The sequence below is a fragment of the Mytilus edulis genome, chromosome 13 (assembly GCF_963676685.1).
Source record: "Mytilus edulis chromosome 13, xbMytEdul2.2, whole genome shotgun sequence".
Lineage (NCBI taxonomy): Eukaryota > Metazoa > Mollusca > Bivalvia > Mytilida > Mytilidae > Mytilus > Mytilus edulis.
This window is the reverse complement of record NC_092356.1, coordinates 51,759,484-51,775,982: the sequence shown is the minus strand read 5'-3', so window position 1 is coordinate 51,775,982 and position 16,499 is coordinate 51,759,484. Positions and strand designations below refer to the sequence as shown.

The window sequence follows — 16,499 nt, the reverse complement described above, 5'->3', positions numbered from 1 at the left end:
TAGGCCCGACGGCCGTGAACTTTTTTGCTCTTTAAACTTCGGGAACCACGTAAAAGGATCAATATATGAATCTGTTATTTTTCTCTACTGTTGAAGCATATGATAAAAAGATCATAACATGTCATTTTTCATATCGCATGTATTATCAGCCCTCGGTCAATATCAGCCCTCGAGCCGTGCGGCTCTTGGGCTGATATTGAACCTAGGGCTGATAATACATGCGATATGAAAAATGCCATGTAATAATCTGATAATATCATTTGAACTTTCATTAATGGTGATTTTTGAAGGCTGAACACTGCAAAATGTCTCCTTTGATATGGCATGTACTGATTTTCCTTTGCTGTCTGAAAGGTAAGTTAATATTTATTTAATTTTGGTTCTGCTTTACGCTTTAAAGACCATTAACACCAAAATATCGATGCATTCACGTGAAGAAAATTGAAAGACCTTTTGTGAGATTTTAAAGACATTTCACAACGGTTAAAATATTCGAAATACATGTAGCTCTTGCCGCGATATAGGCCTTTTCCCGCTGGTGTTATTAAAAGCAATCATCAATTGATCCATCAACTTCACATTTAATCCTTCTACTTGATTGACCATCTAAGCAAAATATCCATATTCCAAGTTAAATGGGGAATGGTGTCTACTGGAAGTTTAATCTATTTAACGGAGCCTTTTACTTTCTATGATAAGAGTAAATTGACCACATAACTTTAACCACTAATGTGGATTATGTGCAAATCCAGACAACTTTGACTAATTATGTTCGTGATTTTTATTTTAAAACTGAAACAATATGAGACATTGCTTTTAAACCCAATATGTTCATAAATAAAAATCTAGTGACAATACGAATACCTTGTGCTCGTTTTTTTATACGACTGAAAAAAATGAAAAAAATGGTCGTATTATATTATTCAATTCAATTCTTTATTAACCAAATGTTTTACAACATATAGGTACATGTATAATCAATATATACTAAATATATATTACAAAAATATACGATCATGACAAAACAGACAGAAGTTTTAAATACACATAAAATAAATACATATAAATATAATTCCAAAGAGCAAATATTTGCTAAAAACAGTCATTTCTGAGCTTCAGTGCTCTAAATATATATTTTCCCAAGTTGCACAAGTCTTTTACATTAGTAGTGCTTAATAATTGTAACAGTTTATAAACAGATGGCTTACGCCAATAATATGGTTTAATCAAACATTCACGCAGATTAGAATATAATGGACATGATAAAATAAAATGCATTTCATCCTCAATATCATCAATACACAATGTACAGGTTCTAAGGTTTCTATTAACATTGGAATACCTTCCCTTCTCTATAGCTAGATTATGTGATGACAATCTTAATTTAACAATACACTTTTTATAAATATCGGGTATGGGTTTACACAAATATGACTGCAAAGAAAAATTGGATATCATATATCTATACAAAAAACATTTTGATGAACTTTCTAAAGTAGCATCAAACTCTTGTTTGACAATATCACAAAGTCTCTGTTTAATAACAATAATATGATCTTTACATAAAGAATTTTGTGAATACCACAAATCATTTAAACCAAGATGGAACAATTCCTTTCGTATATTACAAACCCAGTTATTTTTGTCATTTGGATTCTTTAAACACATATCATATAAATAATTGTAACAACCATGTAATATACAATTGTTATTATTCAAATTTTTATCCAATATTTAAATATACGTAATTTCCTGGTTACTATCATTGGAAATCTTCCAAGTTCACAATAGACCATGACATTTGGTGTACTTGTTTTAACATTCAAAATTCTTTTACAAAAATCAATATGTATCTTTTCTACGTCTTGCGCTTTATGAAAACCCCATATTTCAGAACCATAACATAGAATACTACTCACATATGTATCAAATAATGACAATAACGTGGCATAATTAAATGAAAATTGTCTAATATTACTAAATAAACAAAACATAGCTTTTCTACCTTGTTCTGCAACTTTTTTTTGTGCAACAGCAAATTTTCCATTAAAATTAAGAACAATACCTAGATAAGTAAATTTGTTAACAATATCTATTTGTACATCATCATAAAACCATTTATCTTCATCCTTTACTACGCCACCATTTCTAAAAATTACAATTTTGGTTTTATCAATATTTACAGTTAATTTCCATTTCTTGGTATAAATATACAATGCATTTAACATCTCTTGCAAACCATCTTTGGTTTCCGAAAAAATGACCATGTCATCTGCATACATTAATAAAAATAAACTTAATTCTTTCAACTCTACAGCTTTACAATTATTGTTTATAAACTCCATTTCACAATCATTAACATACAAAGCAAACAAAATGGGCGATAATACCTCCCCTTGCATTAAACCAACATTATTTTTGAAAAAATCTGTATAAAACCCATTTATTGTAACACATGATTTGACATTTAAATACATAGACTTAATAACAGACAGTAATTTTCCTTGTATACCAATTTTAGACAATTTAAACCATAAATTCATTCGATCAATAGTGTCAAAAGCTTTTGTATAGTCAACAAAACAGCAATACAGTTTCTTCTTTTCCGACAATGTTTTTGAAATAATACTTTGCAGAGCAAAAATTGCATCAACAGTGGAAAGTCCGTTTCTAAATCCAAATTGAGCATCAGTTATTGTATCATACGTGTTTGCCCATTTAATTAGTCTATTGTTTATAATGTGTGTAAAAAGTTTGGCTAAGCAACTGACTAGGCTTATGCCTCGAAAGTTATTCGGGTCACTTGGGTCACCGCGTTTGAAGACTGGTACCATAACTGCAATAGACCATGATTCTGGAAAAAGTCCTGAAACCAATATACCATTAAATAATTTACTAAACACTGGCATCAACATATCCTGGAATTCGATGAAATATTCATTTAACAAACCATCAATACCGTGACTCTTACTTCTCTTTAAACTAGATATAGCACATAGTATTTCTTTATTGGTAATAACACAATCTAATTCCTCATATACCGGTATTTCATCATTATTTGAATTTCCATTTCTTGAATTTTCCTCTGAATTAATTTCGGACGCTATTCGTTTAAAATGATCAAAAAATTCTTTCCCCGTAGCTTTAGGTTTAACTTTACGCTTAGATGAAAATTTTCTATAGAATAATTTAGGATTGTGTCTCTTTAAGCCTTCTAACATATTTCCTTGTTGCTTTTTATAATTCCGTTTCAGTTTTGCTTCAAGTGATTTATAATTTCGTTTTGCTGTTACTAAGTTCAGATGATGTGTACTACACTTGCTATGGTTAAACACATTTAGAAATTTTTTATAAAGATTATACCGACGTTTACATTCATCATTAAACCAAGGTTTGTCTTCAATTACGGGCATAATTCTGTCCTGTTTCTTCCTAGACGTACTCACTTTTGGCCTAACTTTAAAGTAAGGAGACATGATTCCATTTAAAAATTCACTGAAGTCGGAAACAGTTTTATCTATGCCATCCTGTGATTCAAAATTTAAATTTTCACACAATGAGTTGAGATTGTCAATATTATTAGCCAATGTTTCTTTGCATTGAGATTTGTATTCATCCCTCCATTTAAAAGTTTTCCTTTCAACTCCATAATCAGGTTCACAATCAGTAATTAATTCATCCGTAAAATTCACATTCTTGATTTTTATTTCTAGGTGCAAACTTGCGTGATCAGAAAATTGCGTAAAGCTGGATATAATAAATTTGTCAATAGTGCTGAATAAATCAACAGTTGTTAAAAAATAATCAATAACTGAAAATGACTTTGGGCCGCAATATGTGTAGTCATTTGATAATCCATCTTTATGACGACCATTTAATATCCTTAATCCTGTCGATTTACATAATTTTATTAGTTTCGATCCATAATCATTGGATATAGTATCTGGATTTATGCGTGTAGATAACGAATGGTCATTACTATAATTAAATAGATTCGGTAGTTGATTTTGTAATGTTATATGGACTGAATCATCTTCAATGAAGTCAGAGGCATTTGACGTTCTGCAGTTCAAATCACCAACAAGACATATTTTTCCTTTGGACGAATATGAAATTATGTTGTCTTCCATTAATCGAAAAATATCACACTCGTATAATGTATGGTACTTTGAGTTAATTGGGGGTATATAGGCACCACATACATACAAGTCCTGATCAAAATCAAATAGCACTTTGTCGAATTTTAACCACACGAATGTATCAGCTATAGATTCAATAAAGGAAATATACGGACTGTATATGGTATTTATCATCACACATAATCCACCGCCTTGCGTACATTTTGATTTATTTCTCGGAACTGGTTTACACATAAACCCTTCTATGTCAAAAGTAAAATCATTACTTATCCAACATTCCGAAAGTATAACAATATCGTAAGTTTTTAAATAACTAACAAAAGCTTCATCATCCAGTTTATTCTGCAAACCACCGTTGACATTCCATGCTAGGAATTTAATATTACTATCTGGTAAGAAAACTTCCCGTCTGTCCTAGTTCCCGTTTCCACCACCTTGAGCGCCCCCTTCATCCATAGCCTCAGGCTGTTTTATTAAGTGACTGTGTTTGGATTTGTCAAAAAGTTCACCATCAATATACAATTTATCACGTTTAAGTACTGATTTGAGATTTTGCTTGCGTGCTTCTTTGTGTATTGGTAGTAGCTCTTTACGGATTTTCACAACTTCATGGGGAAAATGTTCATTTACTCCGAAAGGTTTCCCCTTTAGGTGTTTTGGGGCTGCAAAACGAATGTCTTGTCGATCATTCCTGTTTTCAAATTTGACAACAATTGGTCTTATTTTCCCATCAAAATGTTTTCCTATTCTGTAAGATTTGACAATATGAATTTCACGAACGATCTCGAGCTCAGTTCTAACAAAGGCTTTAACTACGTCATCAGTTACTTCACCCGTTTGTTCGTCAATACCATTAAAAACTAAATTTTCGTTCAGCTTTTGACACTGCAAGTCTAGTACGGACGATCTCAAGCGCTCGTTATCTGTTTTTATAACATTTAGGCAATCTAAACTAATATTGTCAGATTTAGATATTTTTTCCTTTGCTATTTTCGAAATTTCCGCTTTAAAAACAACGTTTTGCTTTTCGATTGAAGCTATTCTCTCGTGCAAAATTTTATTTTGGTTTTTTGAGACTGCCATACTATTTTTATTCTCTTTCGTAATATCGTCAAGTTTGCCGCTTACAAAAACTGAACTTTTCTCAACATCTCCTAACCGTTTATTAACTGTAGCTAAATTTCCTTCTAAATTTTTCACTTGGTTGTTTATTTTTCCTAAGTTGGTTGAAACAGTGTCAAGCTTTAATAGTTTTTTATCAATTTCATCGAGACGACCTAGTTTCTGGTCAAGACCGTTCAGTCGGCTAAGTACTTCCGTTAATATCATACTAAAATCATTAGGTTGTTGATGAGGTAACAACGGCGGAGACTGCTGTGTTTGGAGGGGGGTTTGGAATAGCATCGGTACATGATTAGGCACATTTTGAGGTTGGGGTGGTGGATATTGTAAATACTGTGGCGGATATATTGGTGTACTAGTAGCAAGCTGATGTGTATATCCTGCTGTTTTATTCGGGGTTGCATAGGTATGTTCATTTAAACTGTTCATACAAGATAAGGCGAAAGACATAGTGTTCGATATTGAGTCCTCCTTGTCAATATTAGCTACTTTACTGTTGTCCAGGCTTAAAGTAGATTGTGAAGCGCTACTATCGGAAACCTCGTCTTTTTTACGTTTCTTTTGTGGATTTGAAGTGCTACTTGTCTTCGTTGAGTCGCTTTTTTGTGGTAACGTTGCTGTGTCGTTGCTTTGTGGTAACTTTGTAGGGTCATTATATTTTGATGAAGAAGGGTTAATAGTTTTATTTTGACCAGGACGCCTGTTCTTCGTCATAACGGTAAACTATATATATATGTGTCCACATTGATTTAAACGATCGTTTGAACTATGCTCATGTGTCTTTGTATACAATGTTGTTTACCTTTTCTCTGGATTCGTCTACTCATACCAATGAAAACAATGAAAACTTCTTTCAGCGACAGTTTTTTGCTAATATGCACATATAATAATATAGAATAATCCTATTTGCACTAGTTAAGTCCAAATTTACTTCTGATATATTCCATTAATTACACTTTAAATCATATTTTTGTCTACTCAAAATTCCTGACGTCTGTCATGATCAGGTTCAATAACTCATATTAGTATCATGTCGTCGTCGTGGTCAGCGTCGTCCGAAGACGGATGGTTTCAGGATAATTACTTTAGTATAAGTAAATAGAACATACCCGTAGTCAAATAAGCACTGTTAAAGTCAACGTTTTGTTCAAATTGTGACTGTTAAAGTCGAGTTCATGAGTTCTGTTGATCTAATAGGAGAAATAAAGGTAATATCGAAATAAAAAAAGAACTAAATTACAGAAATCGCTAAAATTTTACAATTATTTAGTTTATTTGAAAACAATAATAAAAATATAGGTCACCGGTGAGTTAAAAAAGATATTAGAATTTTAATGCCCAAAAATGGCATTTTTTGCACCAAAGGGAGATAATTTGGAGCTTTTTCCATGATAAACACATTTTAAAAGTCATCTGGGGCCAAACCGAATCGATTTTTTTGGTTGATTTTTGGACCATATCATAAATTAATAACTAATAGTGTAATAAATAAGATTTGTAATGAAAATACAAATGTTTATTTTTTTGCCGAAATTTTTGTACCCGCGAGCTTCCTTAATTAAGTGAATGGATCTCTCTGAAATTATGTTACACGGTTTCTTACTACAAAGGAAAGACTGGAATTGAGTTTTGGGGTCCTTGCTCCAAGGTGGGAGGGGGATTTCTATAAGTGAGGGGTTAAAAAAAGGGCCTCAAATAAGCATTTTTGTAGTTTTCAGTCAATAACTTGTGTTTAAGTGTATAAATCTCCCTGAAATTATACCACTAGTTTCCATACTACAAAGGGATGGTTATGGGGGTTATGGCTCAAATCATTAAGCAAATAGGGGCAAAAAAGGGGTAAAACAAGGATTTTTCTGGTTAAAGGACAATTTAGACAATTTAAAAGCAGTGTAAGGGAGGTAATGCAATTAAAATTTAAAGAATACTGTTATGTGTTTGATTACTTGATTACCTCCCTTACACTGCTTGTTTTCAAAAGTTTAGAGAAGAAATTGCATAGTATTGTGTAATAGATTTGTTAGATCTTGACCACATTTATATTGTGACAAAAACCTATATTATGTCAAAACTTTGATCACAATCCAAATTCAGACAGTATCAAGCTTGAATCTTGTGACCAAATTTGCCCCAACTGTTCAGGGTTCGACCACTGCGGTCGTATAAAGCTGCGCCCTGTGGACCTAGGTTTTTATTTTCATTAAATAACAAAAATCGGGAAAGCGTAAGATTCTGTTCGTATAAACGGTATCCCAAAAATGATATCTTTTGATTAAGACCCGGAATACATCGTTGCCAGTATAAACTTCTTGTGTATGTGTTCATGCAAGGCTTTGCACGAGGAGGCACCGGTATACACACAAGAACTCGTTCAGATATACAAACCAATGCGAGCACTTGGATCTGCAAATGCCATGAACTTAACAACCCACGTGTAAGAACTAAAACATATGGGACAAGAAGATTCGACAAAGCGTCAGCCGATCTGTGGAATGATTTGCCATGTGATCTAAACATCCATTATGTTAACAGTTAAAGAAAAACTGAAAACTCATTTATACAGACATTCTTTTAATAGTTCTTAAAATATTTCTATATAATTGTAATAATTTTGGAATTTTAAAGTCATAAGAAACCTCCAATTAAAAAAAATATACATATGTTTTTATATTACTAAATGGATAGTTTTCATTATACAAGTTAACTTATGTACATATACTTTTTCTGAGGAAAATTCTTTAATTTGTCCACATTTACAAAAAGTTATCTTATTTTTAATTGCTTCATTCCAGGAAGCAATTCGCCGACATATTTTCCGTATGCATAGTTACCTGAGCGTAACCCTCCTCGTAAAATTCCGGTAAAGATACGCATGGATCTGTCATTAAAATAAACAAATCTGATTGTACATATATATATATGCATGTTAAACACGTGCTAAATTGTTATTTGTTTACTATAAGGTGACAATCGGTAAACTTCGACTTCAAAACACGATATTTAATGAGCATCCATATTTTTTAAATCATAACAGACAGAGAGAGAAAAAAAAATGACGATTATACGATATATTTGCGTAAAAAATGAGAAAATCGTGCACATGCAGAGGACTTAGTTTATGATATATACATGCATTGGTTCAAGAATTAGATAAACATTTTTTTCCACCACTCACTCGTTTCATATGACTTTAACAACGTTTAAGCAATTATTTTTTTTAATTTTAAACTTAATTATTTTATTTTTTTTTTATTTTTTTTGGCAAATATTTTTGAAGTTTCAACTTATTTTTATTGGTACGGTTTTAATACCTCCTTGATTCTACCATGCCCATTTTATATAAATTTTATTGTTTATCAGTAAATTTGGACAAGGTATGATAAGGGCCCTTTTTGGCCCCCCTTTTTCCAGAATTTTTAAACTTTGAAGTAAATTTTGTCTCACAAATGTCTCACAAAAGTCAATTTTGTATGCAAATTAGTTCACAGAATCCAAACTAAACAAATTTGCATGCAAAATTGACTTTGTGAGACAAAATTGACTTTTGTGAGACAAATTTTGTCAATTTTGTCTCACGAAAGTCAATTTTGTCTCACAAATGTCAATTTTGTCTCACAAATGTCAATTTTGTCTCACTAATGTCAATTTTGTCTCACAAAAGTCAATTTTGTGTCACAAAAGTCGATTTTGTATGCAAATTAGTTAACAGAATCCAAACTAAACAAATTTGCATACAAAATTGACTTTTGTAGCCCAATTTTCAAATTAGTTAACAAAAAAAGTCTGTGTTACAAAAATTAATTTTGTCATGACAAAAGTAACTTTTGTCCACTGAAAGATAATTTTGTATGACAAAATTTTAAATTTTTAGTATGCTACAAATTTTGTTAAACTGAACTCATTTTTGTTGAACAAAGCTCACTTTTGTCCGTACAAAATTGAATTTCGAGTACAAAATCATACGAGTCCCATTCGGCGCCCCGTACGAATATCAATAGGAAAATTATTACCGGCAGTTTTCTTTATGCCAAAATAACAAACAAGAATTTAGAATTCATAGTTTAAAGGTCACAATTACTGATGAAATTGCATAGTAATGAAAGATGTTTGACATAATACGTCAATCTCTGACCATACATTATTTTTCTTAAATAAATTAAATGTTCTATTTAAATTACAGTATACGATGTTGGTGTTAGTTTTGGTAACGTTATTTAGACGTTATTTTTCATGCATTGTATAAATAACGTCGTACTTTTTTTTATTTCGTGCAGCTCAATCATACAGCATAATTTATATGAGCGGTTTGCTTGACTTGCTACGTATAGAACCGAAATGCAAAAGTGACACACATTTTTTTTAAGTACAGTTAAAATAAAACGGAAAAATAATATTCATTTACATTATAGTATCCCCTTGGAGCAAAGATATTTTCTCTTTCTTTTGATTGAAACAGGATATTTAAAAAAAAACAAGTTTAAACCACTGTCTTTTCTGCTGCTTTTTCTTTTAGTTTAAACATATTTATTTATAGTGGATTGGGAAACAAGTTATTACAACTTATATTAATCCGTTTCAACTTTGAGGGTGCGAGTACTTCCTTGTAGCCTTAGCCTGCTCTTTCCGAAATCTAAAAGGGTGAATTTTATGTGCAAGAGATATTGCTCTCTCTTAATAAAACACGGGTCAGTCATTTATCGGCCCCTGCCGACGGACTATAATTGTTTCACAAGACTATCATACTCGCATGTAAAAAAGCATGGTGTGACATTATGACTAGACAAAAGTAGTCGCTGACTGTGTCGTTAATACTTCCGACATGTGATCGAAAATGGGTTCAAAAAAATCCCTGAACAGTAGATTTTAATGTTATATAGTATTTTTTGTGCTATTATAATTTCAAAATTTCCCCCCTTCAAAACTGTATAATATGACTTATCATACTTGTAACAAAAATGTAAAAAACGGCGTTTTGTGACATTTTGACTAGACAAAAACAAAGAGATCGCGTTTAAATTTTTTTTCAATATTTTCACTTAAAACTTAAAACGACATATTTTTTTTTCATACACTTAAAAAAAAAGTTTACACGTTTGAATAAAATTTCATATCGTAGAAAAGAATGCAACTGCCTATTACTTTTCATAAGACACTTAACAAATACGCCAAAACGTCAGAAAACGGCGAGTGTGACATTTCAACGGATTTAATAAAATGAACAATTTAGGACATAATTTAAACAATACTTACTAATTGAAGACATAGAAAGTTGTATATTTATTGTATAATTTTGACACAGAAAGGGTGGATATGTAAATTGTGGTTTGGATCTGCAGCATTCGTTCGAATTTTGAAGAGCTCCAAAAAATATGCGAGATTTGGGTTTTGTGACAGAAATACAAATTTCAAAAAATCATTGATTCTGCCACGATCTTTTCAAATGTTGTAACACAACTTTTTATAATTTTTTTCCTTATTATATACGGAATAAAAAGAAATATCATTTTCGGAATAATCTATTTGAATTACCTTTAAAAATCACTCTTAACTTCACCCCTATCCATATTTTTTTTTCAATTTTCGGCTTGACCACAAAACAAAGTGAACTTTTCGTCCTGGTCAGACGCGTCCAGTTAACGATGACGTCATAAATAAAACATACACCATTAACACCAAAGACTACCCTTGTTAGCAGTACAACTTTTTTTTAATAAGTTTAAAAAATGACAAGAATAACTTCAAAGCAACGCTGATCATATGTCGCGGTGTTACTTGTCTACACGCTCAAAATCAGTGTTATTAGGGATCATTTGAGTAACAAAATGATAAAAGTATTGATTTTAAGGCATATTCCATTTCTACTTTTAATTACGCACATTTTGATATATACATGTATATAGTTATCAATTCCGAAACTTCTAACAAATGCAATAAAGGCGAACTAGAAAGTAAAACCCGTATTATCACCAACACCGTACGCGACGTCTATATATTTGAAATATGAACAAGGCTTATTTTGGCGGTGATTTTGATGATATTGCCATTTTCTGCCATTTCAAATTAAATATTTGAAGGTATCAGTCATCTTTCGATATGTAAAAAAAAGGATAGAATCTGATTTGGAAAGATTGTTCATAATGTTTTCAAAACAAAAACAAATTCTTCATTTTGTTGATTTCTATAACGAGACTTTATTCTAAATATTGGTTCGATTTTAACTCTCAACATCTACGATAGGGTTTTATTTGGGTAATCACGATGGTGCGAACTAGAACAGTACTTTGTCCTTTTTTTTTAAACCCAGAATATTTTTTACTTTTTGTTTAACGAAATGCTTCTTTGATTACTATTTCAGGAGTTGTACTATCATATAGTAAAGATGAAGTTGCCCTTGCGATTTGCACAGCAGAAACTAACGGTTCCATGACATTCTATGGGCGAGTTCTTGCGGTTAGAAGAACATGTAGGAATCCAGGAAAGAAGTGTAAAGACATTTGCAAAGAACAAGGTGCAACGTAAGTATTATGGGACGTATTGGCAAGTCAAGAAAGTTTGAAGTAAGAGTCCCGCAATTAAGAATTGAGGTTTTTGACAACTACATGTTTGAAATTCTTTTTTATTCCTACTCACTACTCTGAAAAATTACTTTCTTGTGTCCTCGACATGTAATCACCATAATGTACCTATATTTTCAATCAAAACTATATAAAAAAAATCTCCAATATTTTGCCCGACTTTTAAATTAATGAGATCAACAGTTGTATCCTTCTTCTTTATATTTGCTCTAAGTTGTCTTGACACATTTACTCTTAAATTTGGCCAATGGTTTTTCTTTTTTTTTTCTTTTTTTTTGGGGGGGGGGGGGGGGGGGGTATTTAAAATTTAAGTGCAACTATATCGCTACTATTTAAGACATTAAAATGCAAATAACGCACAACTTTGTGGAATTAACCGGACACAAATCGGTAAACTTCTTTTGTTAATTTCGCATATCAATTGACTAGAATTTCAAGATATCAACAGGAGAAAAACTGGTAATGAAATAAAACATAATGGTTGCTTTCATAGAATTATACACCATGCATTGAAATGGCTGCACAACATTCTCACAATTCAAATGTTCATTCACTTAACAGATAAACTATAATTGTGAACAAATTTTTTTTTCAGATACCACTGTTTTGACGCTGTTCACATTTACAACAGGTCCACCTTGAAATACCTTGCAGCACATCGCTATCTGTTACATGGTTGCGATGCGACATATTGTGGTCCAAACTATTGCTGCTGTGGACAATAGATACTGGATCGAACACACCGTGACATGAAATTAACTATTTAAAAAAAGTTATAAATCATATTTAATGTAGCCTGCAATTAAAGAAGTCAAACATTTTGATGAATATTTTCTTGATCCACTGCATGGAATTTCGAAGAGATAACCATGTATACCAACAATAGTTTAACCTTAAGTAAAAGCTTAATAATCAAATTTGAATAAATGATTTAAAAACGGTTAGTATGTGCATAGAAATGATAGAATATATAACTAGTTAACGTCAATGACACCTCAGTTTTATACAAAATCCCGTGGGTATAAAGCAGATGGTTTTTTTTTTCAAATACCGAAAAGGTGGAAGTGATTATCACATGGATTTTATACAGGTTTTTCAGTATAAGGAGAATTAGTGCGGTGACTGAAGGCAGATGTTTTTGGAATTTAATCTCCCCACCGAACACACACCTACATAATATATCATTGGAAAGAGGAAATCGTGTGCTATGATAATATGCCTGTCGTCAGGACTTGATATGTTCACATTTTTTTAAAATCGAGGTCAAAGGTCATATGTAAAATTTTGTGAAAATTTGGTTTTGTGAAAATTTGGGTGGGTTTCAATTTTGACATTTTTTTCTATTTCTAAACTCTACCTAAATACAAATGATGCTGTTTTGGCTTTAGTAATGTTTGTTGTTATACATAAACCTTAATCATTGAGATTTTTTTTATCAAAAAAAATCCTAAAACGACGTTATATAAACAAAACTTCAAAAAATCAAGTTTTCAACCTATAAAATGTTAAGAGCACCTAAACCTTAGAAAAATATCAATTTCAGGTAAAAATCAAGTGTCATGCAGGACAATACTTTAAAATTATTTTTTAAACTATCATAGTGGGTGAGGTATCAAACCAAAGCCATAGAACACTACAGTCAAATACGACCTCAAATTGAATTTGCGGATACTTCAGGTTTTTTTTATAGACTACTCGTTTCTTTTTCTTTTTTTTTCCACAATTATTACTGCTACCATAGTATTATCTTTTGTTGTGTATTTAACTCTGGTTAATATCTATTACATTATAGGTTTTGTAACTATATCCCCTCTTTTTACCCTTGCAACGTACCACAGACTTCAAATGTATTCCATATAAAAGAAGAAGATGTGATATGATTGCAAATAAGACAACTCTCCAAATGGGACCAAATGAGACATAAAACAATTATAGGTCCCGTACGGGTTTCAACAATGAGTAAAAGTCATACTGCAAAGTCTTCAATTCCCGAAACGAATAATGTAAAACAAACAAAAAATCTAACGGCCTGATTAATGTACAAAATAAATAATAAAGAAACCAATATAGTATATAGAAACAAACGACAAACACTGCATTACCGTCTCGTAACTTAAAACTGACCCATACAGATAGTGGCGGGATTAAACTTTTTTAAGGGCACGCCAACAATCCCCTAACCTCGGGACTGGATTCGTGTGTACCAGTGCAACAAGTTTTATACCAAATCAACCCTTATCTCCAACATGTTCATTTTCATCAACTGTCACAATAACAATAACTGTACCATTTTTCTGCACCAGATGCGCATTTCGAAAATACATGTCTCTTCAGTGATGCTCGTGGCCAAAATATGTGAAATCCAAAGCTTATATTAAAGATGAAGAGCTGTAATCCAAAAGTTCCAAAAAGTATAGCCAAATCCGTGAAATGAATCAGAGCTTTGCATGAGGGAGATAAATTCCTTAATTTATAATAATTTCTAACATTTTGAAATGTTTTAATATTTCTACACATTTCACTCATGGCCACAGGTCTGCACATGAAAGGTTCTGCTCAAAGCAAACACGTTATTTTGAGTTTTTCTTTACAAGTACAGACAAGGTATTGTAGGAAGTCCGAAGACATTTGTTCCTAAAAATTACCAGCTTCAAACCATCCCTATCAATTCATTCAAGATTTAACAGAGATCTATAAGGGGGTTTAGGTAGGTGTGATGGCATCCATATGCTTGTCTGCAAAGATGCTGGGGAAACATCATACGAGAAGTACAGACTATCTTGAATTCGCTGAATTTCATGGTTGGCAACGCATTAGATAGCGTCGCACTTTATTTTAAGAAGCATAAAATTCATTGGCATTCAATGTTTCAACAAGGTGTTTTGAACCAAACTCACGGTACATTTAAAAATTTGTAAAGCCAATCCTAAATGAAAAGGAGTAAAATAAAAAAGATTGCCTCAACAATTGCTATGCATTTCCACAATTTCTCTGGTGCCATTTCCTGAGAATAGTCTTGGCTGTATGCAGTTTCATTGAGTAACCATAGAATGAATTGCAATAAATACGAAGGCATTGACTGAATTGAGAAGAAAGAAACAATTCATCCAAAGTTGGGTAGTCTTCTTAAGAGTTTCGATGTCTTTTCTAAGTAAACTTGCAGCGGAATTAAATATCTGTCCGTTATTTGTGTCTATTACAGTTGACATTGAGATTTTGAGGTCGGTTTTCAATTGACTAGAAGCTTATATGGCATCTAAAATAGTTAATTTGCTACTAAATAATATGTTATATTTGCCTTGAACTTGTTGAAGTTGTTTGACAACTGAATTTATATAGAAATAAATGAGTTTAGACTGCATTTTTCATGTAGAATATTTAAATTAGAATCAGCCTGAAGAAATGATCTATATTTATCAAGTAACGGTGCCATGAGGAATGACCATTAAATCGTTGTCAATAGCCAAAATAGAATTAGTAAAAGCAGTATCGTGTTCTGAAATATCTGCTTCCGCGGGTTTGGATTTATTTTTTTTCGTTTTTAGCAAATATTTTGTAATGCAACCAAAATGACAGAGTGCTTGAAGTTTAAAAGATGGACGGGAAACTATTTCAACTTTAACTTTATCTGACACGGATAAAACATTTTTAATGCGCTCATCTGATTCAAACTTGAGTAATTTTTTATCTTTCTAAAATGTTTTGTTGCAACAAAATATACAAGCGCTCCAGATGAACGACTGCATTCTAGAACGTGTACACTGAATACCCAAAACTGACGGACAACAGTCAGATAATTGTATGTCGTCAAACTTCCTGCACGGAGTTCTTCAAAGTAACAGCTATCGCATGAAACATGTTGATATTCCCCTCATCCAATCTTTTATGCAATGCAGATACAAAAGTCGACTTCCCTAAACTGGTAAATTGACTTATAATTTCAATCGAGGTTTTTTTAGCATATTTTTTATTCACTGCATAAAATTTAACGACTTTTGTCTGTTCTTTGGACTTAATCGAGCAAGTTGCAAAGGACTTGACATATCACGGAATATTTACTGAAACTATCCGTCGTTATTTTGATTTTACAATAAGACTTTTCTGACAAAGTATATTTGATGCTTTATAACAAAAAAACATAGAATATAAACATATACAAACATAGTATATGGCATATATCAGTGCACTTTAATTGAAAATATGTGCATATAATAGCAAAAAAGGTAGTAATTTCATATATCATTTGAGGGAAAATGGTAGTATTAAATTTTCCCAGCATTAGGTTGGCCTTTTGTGTACCCAAGGCGGTGAAGGAAGTCAAATTGGGAGCGCTGTGATTGGATGTAAGGGTACAATATATTTTTTTATTTATCTATGAATAACTGCAGTGTGTATATTTACAACATAAATTTTAAAACCTATTGAAATATTTTCTAGAGAATTATTCGAAAAGACTTGCAAAATTTCATAAATTTGGTGCAAAATGACGGTGGGCATGGATAACATAAACAAGCTCCGTTGGAAGTTGGTCATGATACTATTTGGCTTTAATTTTTAAAACAGAATAGTAAAGTACTAACACAACATATAACTGTTTTATCCAGGTTTTTATCTTAAAAAGTGGTAAATTTAGAAAATGTTAACATTGTCGCCTATGGCAGAA

General features: G+C 31.8%; 1 protein-coding gene across 1 annotated transcript; it reads left to right on the top strand.

Moving 5' to 3' along the window:
* Positions 1–260: 260 nt before the first annotated feature.
* Positions 261–12,657, top strand: LOC139502038 (uncharacterized). Its single transcript, XM_071291358.1, has 3 exons — positions 261–354; positions 11,617–11,776; positions 12,432–12,657. The coding sequence occupies exons 1-3, from the start codon at positions 306–308 to the stop codon at positions 12,559–12,561; spliced, it is 339 nt and encodes a 112-aa protein (XP_071147459.1). The 5' UTR covers positions 261–305; the 3' UTR covers positions 12,562–12,657.
* Positions 12,658–16,499: the final 3,842 nt, after the last annotated feature.

Coding starts and splice junctions, on each gene's coding strand:
- LOC139502038 (XM_071291358.1), top strand. CDS start 306: ATGTCTCCTTTGATATGGCATGTACTGATTTTCCTTTGCTGTCTGAAA. Junction 355..11,616: donor TTTCCTTTGCTGTCTGAAAG/GTAAGTTAATAT, acceptor TTACTATTTCAG/GAGTTGTACTATCATATAGT. Junction 11,777..12,431: donor TGCAAAGAACAAGGTGCAAC/GTAAGTATTATG, acceptor TTTTTTTTTCAG/ATACCACTGTTTTGACGCTG.